The following is a 12,198-nucleotide window of genomic DNA, read 5'->3' as shown; positions in this document are numbered from 1 at the left end:
AGTTCAATGATGCAAGTTAGCCGACTCACCGGAAACCCTGCAGACTCAGATGATTCTGTTGGCTAACTCCAGTTTGGGGATCACCAGAAAGACTGCAGACTCAGATGATGGCTTCAGTCACTAATTCACTAACTCGCTGTATACACTGCTGATGGTTCGGTCCCCCGACTCGAGTTTGTGAACTCCCCGCTCTGACTCTATTTAGCAGACTTGATTCCCAATCAGTGCCTTTTTTTCCGTACAGTATGACGTCAAGAGTCTTTTAATTTTAGTTTAGTGAGTAATCACCGTTTGGGTTTGCGCATGCAAAAAAGGTGCGTTCAGAAGCCTCTGAAAGCCTCTCTTGAGAAAACATTTTGTGTTGGCAGGGTAGATTGTCACGCATGTTGCACAAAGCGGTGTTAAATTGTTAGATTAACGTCATGTGGACTGGAACGTTCCATCTTGTGCATGTGTTTGTACTGAAACAATGCCACCACGGCCGCACAAGATGCACGGATTTTTTTAAATATTTTTTTCCACCATCTTCCTTCCAAGGCTTTTGTTATTGCGATGTGCAATGCATTAGTCAAGCTTTCGCTATCGCGTCTGAGTGCTCCGACGGCCCGACAATCTCATGAACGCTACTCTTTTTTCCAGGATGCATAAGTAAAGCTTGCAGGTTGCTGCCCAGACACACTCAGGCTCCATTACACTGCATGACTTACACATAAGTGTGTTTCTATTGAACAGCAAGCACGGCGAGAGGAAGTAGGCTAATCCTACTCCATCATTGCTAAAATACTGAAGTCCGGATGAGGATATTGTTAGTTTTAGGGACGGCAGCACCACTTTGTTATGACCGGATGAGACTTCACTGTGTTATCCTTTATCTTTACCCTATACTGTGGTATGGAAAGCCTTTTATCGATATCCTTGATATCCAGTGTAAGGTCCATGTACGTTCTTTGTCCTTGCTTTTAAAATTTCTGTGCATGAGTCGGACATTGAATAAATGCAATTTCTCCCGCAATGTTTTGTAGGAATAATTATTCCACATGGATTAATATTACTGCTGAAGCACGGACCACTTACTCAACAGCAGACTGGCTAATGGTTAGCCAGTTAACAACCAGCCGCTAACCTGAGCCAGCGAACGCTAACCATACTGTGTGATTCGCTGACGCACACGTCACTCAGGAGATCAGACACCGCCTTTTAAAGCCACACATACTCCCAAGTCACAGATACTACAGTATCGAACATGAGGATGGCGACCCCAAGTGGATAAAAATTATACTGGCACCTTATATGAGTGAATGATACAGAACACAGCCTATTTTTCATTTGACTGATGAGTGAACAATATAGTCCACTATATAAAAATCCCTATATAGTGATTAGGGAGTCGGGAATGGGTGAATGATTCCCAACACATCTGTTGTCGTCTTCATTTTGTTGATGTTGCTAGTAGGTCTTGTCTGGCATTAATGCTAATCAATGTGGCTTCTTCGGCTTCTTGCTTACTCATGTAATGGCCGTGATACAGCAAGCTTCCATTAGTTGATGATAATGAAGTTGATGATGGTGATGTCGCAGAAGGACTTGCTCGCGGCGCCTTCACACTTTCCTCCCACGCTTTGTTAACTAGCGTGCGCGGCACATATGCTAGCCCTTCCCGTCGACTCTCTTCCTTCTTCTACTTCTTCTGACTCAGTCCTTTTCCTCTTCTGCTTCTGCTTAGATCTCATCTGATGCCAAGGCTGAAGGAGTCTCGCTCCCATGAGTCACTGCTCAGTCCCAGCAGCGCTGTGGAAGCCCTGGACTTAAGCATGGAGGACGAGGTTATCATCAAACCCGTGCACAGCAGCATCCTCGGCCAGGACTACTGCTTCGAGGTGAGGCCATTATGGATAGTTGATAGTTGAATATTTATGGATGTATCATTCTGTTAAAAATATTAATCCTTGGTTGGTTGGTTAGGTAGCTAACTAGGTAACTAGATGACGCCTGGTGAAAAGTTATGCTTTTGTTGTTGTTAAGCATGTAGTATGCTACAGGTGAGTCTTTTTTTATGCCGTTGAGGGGTTTATTGGTTAGTTAATTGGTTGGTTGGTTATGTAGTTAACTAGTTACCTAGCTGAATAGCGCCTGGTACGAGTGTATGTTTTAGTTGTTGTTAGTTAGGCAGATAGCATAATGTGAGGGTTAATGTTGTGACGCCTGTTGGTTGGTTAGTTGTAGTTATTACTTGTACCTGTACTTACTAATACTTTGTTGAGTTAGATAGCTCATTAGCGGCCCGTGAGAGGTTTTAGTCACTGTTAGTTAGCAAGATGGCACAAGTTGAGTGTCGTGATGGCTGTTAGTTAGTTAGTTAGTTCGTTTTGGTTGGTAAGTTGTTTGTTGGAATTGACTAGTGAGCTTTTATGTCGTGATGGCTGTTAGCAAATTAGCTAAATAAAACATGAGCTGTTATTTTTGCAATTAGCTAGTTAGCTACGTAGTACCATCACTCATGGACAGGGGTTAATGTTTTAGTCGCCTTTAGTCCTTGGCGAGTGGTTTGGATCCTGGGCCTTCAGTAGGGATTTACCCCCTTTAATCCACTTCTTAATACCACCACTATCACATCGCAACCACTATCAAGTCGCAATTTTATAAGCCCTCAACACTACAAAAAACGCAACAGAATCAATATTTATCTTGTAAAGCATATACATTTTTAATATAATACGTCACACTCATCAGAGATGCTGATCATTAAATGTATTGTGTATTGTATGTACAGTTGTGTTTTGTGTAACAAGTTTTGCTCTGACTAACCAATCGGGACGAAAACAATGCTGACATAAGAGGACGTATTTGAAACAATCCAATTGCAAATACTTTTGAAGTTACATCGGCCAGTGTCACTGATTTTGAAGATTAGACTTACGTGGCAACACATAAAGCAGAGGCTGAAATCTGATTGGACAAACTACAAAATACTTTTGGGAATACATTAATACAATTTCATGCAACAGACATTAGAATTTAGGTTGTAAATGTACTGTTGGACAGAAACACAACCGTTAGTTAGCTAGATAGCACCTTTAGAATTTTTGTCATGATGGCTGTTGTTTGGTTATGTAGTTAACTAGCTAGTTATATCAATAGTGCCAGAGGTTATTATTTTAATTGCTGTTATTTGGCTAGATAGCACAAGGTGATCTTTTTTTGTCGTGATGGATTTTAGTTAGCCAGTTAGCAAGTTAGCTCAATACACAACACAACATGGTGAGAGGTTATAGTTTGCTAGTTAGTTCAAAGTCGTTGTGCATGGCAGCTACTTCAGCAACATAGATGCTAAGCTAGCTGGAGGAGGAATGCCCCCCACCTTTCAGCTGGAGTGAGCGCACTATGACCAGCTGAGGCTTTCTAAAGATTACATAAAGATTATAACGCTGAGGACACATTAAGCACCTTAAATCGCTTTTTATTTGGATTTCGGATTAAAGTGACAGTGACGTAATGAGTGCTCAGTGTGAAAGCAATCGGAAATTATTGTGCTTTTTTTTTTTTTTTTTTTTAATGGTTGGCTGAAAAATGGAAGTGTAGCAGTAATCTGTTGCGTCGCCGGCGGTGGGATTTAACCTCCTGATAACCCGGTGTAATTTGCAACGCACTGCGAATGGTGCTGCCCCTGATCAGCACCGCCGTCACATGCACATCACGCGGGTCCACACAGGAGCTTTTCAAGTGGAGGTTGTGGGTGGGTGTGTGAGGCAGGCAAGTGGTGAAGAACAGAGAAGTTTGGCAAAACAGATTTAAAAAAAAAAGAGAAATCTTCCAGAAGAGCAGTCAATTAGCTAGTTAGCCTAATAGCGCAAGGTTATTTATGATGTTGCTAGTTAGCTACCTCCGGTGAGACATTAGATTATAATTTACTTTAGTTACTAAATTAGTAGTTATCTCAATCACCCTATGGTTGTTTATGTTGTTAGCTCATTGGTTACCTCATTATATTTAACTAATTGTAGTATGTTACCTGAATAGTGCAAGGTGAGAGATTAGTTATTTGATGTTAGTTAGTTATCTAGATAATTAGTTAGATAGCAATACCTCGGCGGTTGTTTATGGTGTTTGGTATGTGGTTAGTTAGCCCAATGGCAAGAAATTTATGTTCGACGTTAGGCTCATTACCACATGGCGAAAGGTTACGTTTTGATCGCTGTTCATTAGGCAGCTAGATAGTTAGCTCAGGAGAGCAAGGTTATTTATGCTAAGCCCAACTGTTAGCTAGATGGCTAGTTAGACAGTTATATCAATGGAGAAAAGTTATTAATGATGTTGCTACTTAGTTACCTCAGTAGCTTGAGCGTGAGCTTGGGTTATACAGTAACTGATGTTTAGATATTTAGCTAGATAGTTGGGTATATAGTTAGCTTAACAGCGCTACGTTTGTTTTGTTTTTAGGTAGTTAGCTCAATGGCACAAGAGGAGTGGTTATGTGTCAGATAGTGAGGTAGGTAGCAGTCAGCGCAATAGTGCCAGAGCTATCTTGTTAGTTAGATGACATTAGTAAGCTAGGTAGTGAGTTAGTGACATTAGTAAGCTAGGTAGCTAATTAGCTAGCTCAATAGCTGTATGCTTGTTTAGATTTTTAGAGAGTGAGTTAGTTCAAGAGGTTATAGTTAGTTAGCTAGCTCTTTCAAAGTTATTTATGTAACTAATTAGCTCAATTGTGCAAGAGAAGCAGTTAGCTAGTCACCAAAAACAAAATCAAAACTAAATATAACATGAGGCTGCTTTGTGAAACTGGAACAAGTACTGTTCGGTTCTTTGTCGCTCATCTTGGCATTTTTCTCCACAGGTGACGACCTCCTCGGGGAGCAAATGCTTTTCCTGCCGTTCGTCAGCTGAGAGAGACAAATGGATGGAGAACCTGAGGAGGGCCGTGCAGCCAAACAAGGTGAGGAGGGCGGACATTTTTAACTGACCTGTGATGTCACAGACTGGCCAATCAATGGGAGTGGAGGAAACTGATGATTGACAGATGGGTTCCCACTACGTCTTCAGACACTGGCATGGTGGTTCCCTCTCTTGAGTTGTTCCGCTGTAGCAGTAAAAATTACTAATTTACAACATATTATTAACCATAATAAATATGTGCTTGATACTAATTCTTACAGTACTGCCTTCTTACCATAAGCAAATAGCGAGTGGTTCAACCGTGACAGTCTGCTACGTCCCGACCGCTCCTCCCTGCCGATTAGCTCCTCCAAACAAAGCATCGCTGGTGGTATTGCAAACCCAAGCAAAGTGGCACATCACTGGGCCAAATTAATTCATCCTGAAACTAGCACCCCTGCATCATTTTTTTAAACATATATACCGTATAAGGCCTCTACTTTATTTCACTGGAGGAAGGTTTAGCCAGTTAGTCAGTTTTCAACACAGACACTTAAATTGATTGGGAACATAGTATGACCAAGCACATAAATGGTGTTGTTGTTGTTGTTTTATTAAGATGTAAAAACCCCTTAACCACAAGTGAAGCGTTTGGTTTGCGGTGCAGAGACATTTCATACTTAACCCCATTCAACCTTGTCATTTTTAATATTAGGCTTCTAGTTTAAAGTATTGATACACCAGCATTAAGTAATATGTTCTCTTTTCAAATGACTATACAGTAGGTTTTTTTTAACCTTCTTCAGACACGTATATCAGATTGTGTTCAAATGTATTAAATATCAATATTGTGCTACTATAGTATCTGGCAAAATATCGTGATAATGGCAGTTACACTGTGATCCCCACTAAGTATGCTCATATTTTTTACATGAAAAAGGCCCTTAAATGTGTTTTTCTTTGAATGGTATTATTATCTCCCCTGGTCGTCCAACCAGGTGAAACAATGGATGAGTACATAGGAGACAGCGTAATTGTTGCCGTTCTTCCCTGGATGATGTTTTAACATCTTTTCTTAACCACTTTTCCGGTCACAATCTCGTATGCAGGACAACAGCCGGCGGGTGGAGAACATGCTGCGACTGTGGCTCATCGAGGCCAAGGACCTCCCTGCCAAGAAGAAGTACTTCTGTGAACTGTGCCTGGATGACGCACTGTATGCTCGCACCACCTGCAAACTCAAAACGGACAATGTCTTTTGGGGTGAGCACTTTGACTTCAATAACCTGCCGGCGGTGCGTGCTATCACGGCGCACCTCTACAAGGACACGGACAAGAAGAAGAAGAAGGACAAGAACAACTACGTCGGACTGGTCAGCATCCCTGTGGCAGCGGTGACTGGTCGGCAGTTTGTGGAGAAGTGGTACCCGGTCAGCATGCCTAACCCTGCTAAGGGCAAAACGTCTGGACCCATGATCCGCATTAAAGCGCGGTACCAGAGCATGAACATCCTCCCCATGGAGATGTACAAGGAGTTTGCCGAATACACCACGAACAACTACATGCTGCTTTGCTCCGTGCTCGAGCCCGGCATCAGCGTCAAGAACAAGGAAGAGATGGCATGTGCGCTGGTGCATATTCTGCAGAGCACCGGCAAGGCCAAAGTAAGTGTTATGATATCGCAAGAATGTACAGAAACTTTCAATTTTATGTTAACAACTACCTTCTGAAATCACATCAGGAGTAGCCAGAAAGTCATTCATTCATTCATTCATCTTCCCTTATCCTCACTCGAGTCGCGGCCGTGCTGGAGCCTATTCCAGCTATCTCCAGGCGAGAGGCGGGATACACCCTGAACTGGTCGCCAGCCAAACGCAGGCCACATATGAAAAAACAACCATTGGCACTCACATTCACACCTATGCGCAATCTACCATGCATGTTTTTGGGATGTGGGAGGAAACCGGAGTACCTGGAGAAAACCCATGCAGGCACGGGGAGAACATGCAAACTCCACACAGGCGGGGCCGGGATTTGAACCCCGGTCCTCAGAACTGTGAGGGAGATGTGCTAACCAATCGTCCATCGTGCCGCCCAAACAGAAAGTCAAACCACGAAATTTGTAACATTAAGGTCGGAGCCCAAAAGTCATGCCACAAATGTTAAGTCCTGAATGCTGCACCCTGAAAGTTATCCCCGCAAAGTCATAACCTCAAAGTCGTGGCCCAGAAGTTGTTGCTCAAAATTTGTAGTCTGAAAGTCCTGAAGCGTAGCCCGAAATTGTAAGCCCTGATGTCGCGGCCCCAAAGTTGTAGCCCCTAAAATCATAGCCTGAATGTCGTCGTCTTCCCTGAAGTCATGGCTAAAAAGCCATATCCCAAAAGTCGTAAACCCAAAAGTCATAGTCCAAAATTCGTAGCCCTGAAGTCATAGTCTGAAAATCATGGCTTAAATGTCCTAGCCTGAAAGTTGTTACATTAAAAATTTAGCCCTATAATCGTTTTCTGAAAGTCACACCCTGAAAAATGTAACCCTAAAGTTGTAGCTCGGAAGTCAGATCTCTTAAGTCATAGTAGTAAAGTAATGGCCAAAAATTCGTCACTTGAAAGTTGTACCGGAAAAGTTGTAGCTGGAATGGCGTAGCCTTAAAGTCGTAGCAGCCCTGAAGTCTTATCCCAGAAGTCATAGCCTAAAAGGCATAGTTGAATGTCATTGTCCTGAAGTTCTAACCTTGAAGTCTTACTTAGCCCTAACGTCATACCCCAAATGTTGTAGCCTTAAAGTCGTAGATATGAAGTCGTCGGCTGATAGTCAGAGCCATGAAGTTATGGCCCAAAGGTCTTAACGATAAAAGTTGTAGCCCTAAAGTCATAGACTGAAACTCCTTGCCTTCAAGTTGTAGCGCAAAATAATAACAGCCCAGAAGTGGCAACCTCTTACCTTGCATGTATTGCACAAAACCCAACAAAAAAATGTATGCTCTTCTAATTTTTGTACCCAAGCCTACTTAATTTCCAAAAGAACATACTCCGCTAGATGATTCGGCTCTTTGTTTTATGCCCTGAACATGTATGTACCCTCCGTGGATTAACAGTGTCTACCAAACCAGGGTATCTGAGTGGTATGTTTCCACAGGGTACCGTGGAGAGACTTTTAAAGCACAAAGGTTAAAATGTGTTTGCACCATCTGTTGCTCTTGCAGTGAACTTTTCACCCCTGAAACTGCAATACTGCAGACAAGATACCAGACAGGCAGGTGATTTCCTCTTGCTCGCAACAGCCAATATTACATTTTTAGCACAGACTAATCCCTCATGCGTATCCCCCTCACGACATTCCGACGCAAGACACAATCACGCGGCAGCGATGCTAGCACGGCAAGATGAGCTAACAAGCATTTTTACCATCAAGTGGTATAAGTGAAATTGTTGCCTTAAAGTTGCAGCCTTAATTTCATAACTGTACATTTAAGTTGTTGCTCTATAGTTGTAGCCTCGTAGGAGTGAAGTCATAGCCTGAAGGTCATAGTCCTAAAGTCATACTGTAGTAGGGAAGTCGCAGTATGGAAGTCATAGCTATGAAGTCGTGGGCCTGAAGTCATATACCTACACCTGAAGTTGTGTCCTGGAAGTTGTAGGCCAAAGGTCAGAGCCCGAAAGTCCAAGCCCAAAAGTTTGAGCCCTAGATTTATAACCCTAAAGATGTAGCCATCAAGAGGGTTACATGATTACATGATACAACTGGCAAGCCAAATGGTGCGCGACCATCTGCAGAATGACCACACCCTCCTGATCGCTTTTCAGTCTCTGGACTTATATACTGCAAGTGTTGGTAAAATGAGGACAGGAAATGAAGACATTGTGTTTTCTTGTTGTTGGAGACCAAAATAACTCTTGCTGGCTTTTAGTCGACTGTCATCATTGTCTTTGTCTTTTGCTGCCTCATCAGTCGGTGTCTCTTGACAGCGGAGAGGAGCTTTTTGAAACCTTCTTTGACTTGATCGTGGTTCGTTGGTGCAGTGAGTGATTAGCGCTTTAAGAAGCCATGTCTATCGTTGGCTGATTGATGAGGGAGAAGTCGACGCAGCTTCTCTCCCCCCACCCGTCCCCCCGGAGAGTCGTTTCCATCCTTAATTACTTTGCATTAATTCCCTTCTTCCGTGCAGAGCATTTGGAGCTCCTTCGCACGTCCCGGGGGTGGCATGACTGCGGCGGCAAAGTCGAGGGCATTTGGAGGTTGCTTATCATGTCCTTTTGACTTTGAAATGAGTTTATGTTAGCGTGTGTGTTTATGCGGCAATGTGAGCCTGTCGAGTATAATAACGCAGCGTCCAAAGCTAAGGCAAGGAAATAGGGCGGAGCTGATATCGTGTTTATTTTTGTCATCTTTATTTTATTGGAAAGGAGACAAAGGGCCGTAAGAAAATGGACGTTACAGCAAAGTGGAGAGTGTGAAGCATAATAATGTATTGTCCAGAGATAAGGCATAGCAACACGTTAAGCTAATGTTAGCATGCATGTTTATGAATATTTTCATAATTTCTAGTGCAGGAGAGACATTTTATTGGAAAGGTGACAGAGTACAGCAAAAAAAAAAAACGGGGTCACAGAAAAGTGGAGACTATGGACTTTAACAGTGCAGCTTCCAGAGTTAAGGCATCGCAACAGTGCTAAACTAACATTCGCAAGTGTGTTTATTTTTGTAATTTCACTTATTTTTGCTACTATGTACTCAATAGGTTGTAACAAAGAGGCCAAATTTAGAAAAGTTTTTTTTCCCATCCCTTTTTAAGTGTGCGTCACTTCTATTTATTTGCTGCCTAAAAAAAAAAAAAACATCAGCCAACGCGTGTCAAGAGTTATTTCTGCCAACGTTTTCCCTCCTAGTAGCGGAAAGTCATACACCAGTACAGTAGTCAGTCACTGCGACAACGGTCCCGTCCCATCGATGCAGACAGTGGCCACCATTTTAAGAAAATATTCTAATAATTGATCTGCATGTCACTATAGTTTTTGGGGGCGAGTAAGGCCGTCCGCAGAGAGCAAATCGGAACTCTATTCATTAGATGCCATCAGCCGTGTCTTCATACCACCCTCCTTTTTTTTTTTTTTTTTTTTTTGAGACAAGCTTGATGCCTGATGAGATGTGGCAGCGATACAAAGCGTGTTCCACTTCTGCTTATTAGCGCCGAAGCGAGCTCATGGATAGATGGGTGGATGGAGGGCAAAAGCCAAAGAAAAAGACTTGCAGAAACCACAAAGCGTAAAGTCAGAATCTACATAAAAGCCAGAGAACACTTTCAAACCTCCACCAAGGCTGTTTGTTGTTGTCTTGGCCCTAATCCATCCATTTTCTTTTCGGAGAGATCGTGTTTGACATTTATAAAAACTTTCTTTAGCTGCATTGAAGACTCAAAACCGCGTAACACAGGTGTCTCTGATACCGGCAGATCACCATGCTATTTCCTTAAGCTCACCAAAGAGTCAAAAATACAATAGCACAAGCATGCAATCAAAATCGCAAGTGTCTAGCCCTCTCCTGAGATTCAACAATATTTTTTTTAACGTAGCTGTCTATCAAACAATTACAGTGTGGTGCTGCACCACTCGACGATTCGGTTGATCAGGTGTCGGGCTAGGCCACCAACAATCGCAGCAGCAGAGTGCAGTCACGGCAGTAAGAGGCATTGCCACAAAGAGAAACAGACTTTTATTCCCCCAAAGTGAGCGACAAGTGTGTGTGAGTTTCAGATCTGTGGTATGAATCTGGCAATCCTTAAAAGATGCAACATGGAACGGTATTTCTTCTAAGTCCACAGCAACTTCTCCCCTGGACTTCCCTGTAGGAAACAGCCTTGTAAAGAGAAGGTACAAGAGCTGAAAAATACTCTCCCAAAACAACAGTTTCTGCTTATTAAAACAATGAAAAAAGCCAGCACATCAACAGAAGTATCATTTGAAGTGGTGCAAATCCTGACCAAGCACAAAAAGCCCTTCATTGGTGGGAGCTGTGTGTTACGGCTCCAATTGTGAGGAGGACCCAGGTGCAAACACGAGTGACCAACAGCAGTTTTTGGTGCTGAATAGTTTCTTGTTTCGTGGCGTCAGAAATCTGGGTCCAAGAAGGCAGTAAACGAGATCCAAAGCAGGCTTGGAAGGAATGAAGGCAGGCAGGAGGCAAGCTGAGACTGAACATACATACAATTGTTTTTGGAAATTGTGGACAACGTGTCCTCCGGGCCAAAGAGGAAAATAACCATCCGGACTGTTATGGACGCAAAGTTCAAAAGCCAGCATCTGTGATGGTATGGGGCTGTGTTAGTGCCAATGGCATGGGTAACTTACACATCTGTGAAGACACCATTAATGCTGAAAGGTATATACAGATTTTGGAGAAACATATGCTGCCATCCAAGCAATGTATTTTTCATGGACGCCCCCCCCTTCTTATTTCAGCAAGACAATGGCAAACCACATTCTGCACGTGTTACAACAGAGTGGCTTCGTAGTAAAAGAGTGCGGGTACTAGACTGGCCTGCCTGCAGTCCAGACCTGTCTCCCATTGAAAATGTGTGTCGCATTATGAAGCGTAAAATACGACAACGGAGACCCCGGATTATTGAACAACTGAAGCTGTGCATTAAGCAAGGTTGGGAAAGAATTTCACCGACAAAGCTTCAACAATTAGTGTCCTCAGTTCCACAACGTTTATTGAATGTTGTTAAAAGAAAAGGTGATGTAACACACTGGTAAACATGACCCTGTCCCAGCTTTTGTGGAACGTGTTGCAGCCATAAAATCCTGAGTCAATGATTATTTTCTAAAAACAATAAGGTTTATCAGTTTGAACATTAAATATCTTGTATTTGCAGTGTATTCAATTAAATATAGGTTGAACATCATTTGCAAATCATTGTATTCTGTTTTTATTTATGTTTAACACAACGTCCCAACTTCATTGGAATTGGGGTTGTAACATTGAAGACTCAAAATTGTCTTCACGAATAACTTCTGACCCCGCTCCTGTTTGTCCTCAGGACTTCCTGACAGACCTGATGATGTCGGAAGTGGACCGCTGCGGAGAGAATGAGCACCTGATCTTCCGCGAGAACACGTTGGCGACCAAAGCCATCGAGGAGTACCTCAAACTGGTGGGCCAGAAGTACCTGCAGGACGCCCTTGGTGAGTGTCCAGCAGTTTTCTGGCACTTAAACTAATAGTCGGCGCGTGTTTACTCCAATCTTGGAGTTTCTTGTTTGTTTAAAACGGCCCGTCTCAAGGGGATGATTGGCCGAGAATAACGGAGCACCCTTGCAAATTATCACTG

General features: G+C 42.8%; 1 protein-coding gene across 15 annotated transcripts in view; it reads left to right on the top strand.

Moving 5' to 3' along the window:
- dab2ipb (DAB2 interacting protein b) overlaps nucleotides 1-12,198 on the top strand; it is a 94,357-nt gene that overhangs the window by 68,219 nt on the left and 13,940 nt on the right. For all 15 annotated transcript variants that reach the window (XM_061747607.1, XM_061747608.1, XM_061747606.1 and 12 more), the window contains 4 exons: nucleotides 1,724-1,877; nucleotides 4,835-4,933; nucleotides 5,982-6,536; nucleotides 11,909-12,053. In XM_061747607.1, coding sequence (XP_061603591.1) covers nucleotides 1,724-1,877; nucleotides 4,835-4,933; nucleotides 5,982-6,536; nucleotides 11,909-12,053 — 953 coding nt within the window. The remainder of the gene's footprint in view (nucleotides 1-1,723; nucleotides 1,878-4,834; nucleotides 4,934-5,981; nucleotides 6,537-11,908; nucleotides 12,054-12,198) is intronic.

The sequence above is a fragment of the Phyllopteryx taeniolatus genome, chromosome 15 (assembly GCF_024500385.1).
Source record: "Phyllopteryx taeniolatus isolate TA_2022b chromosome 15, UOR_Ptae_1.2, whole genome shotgun sequence".
Lineage (NCBI taxonomy): Eukaryota > Metazoa > Chordata > Actinopteri > Syngnathiformes > Syngnathidae > Phyllopteryx > Phyllopteryx taeniolatus.
Note: the sequence above shows the minus strand (reverse complement) of the source record. Positions and strands in the feature narration are given on the sequence as shown.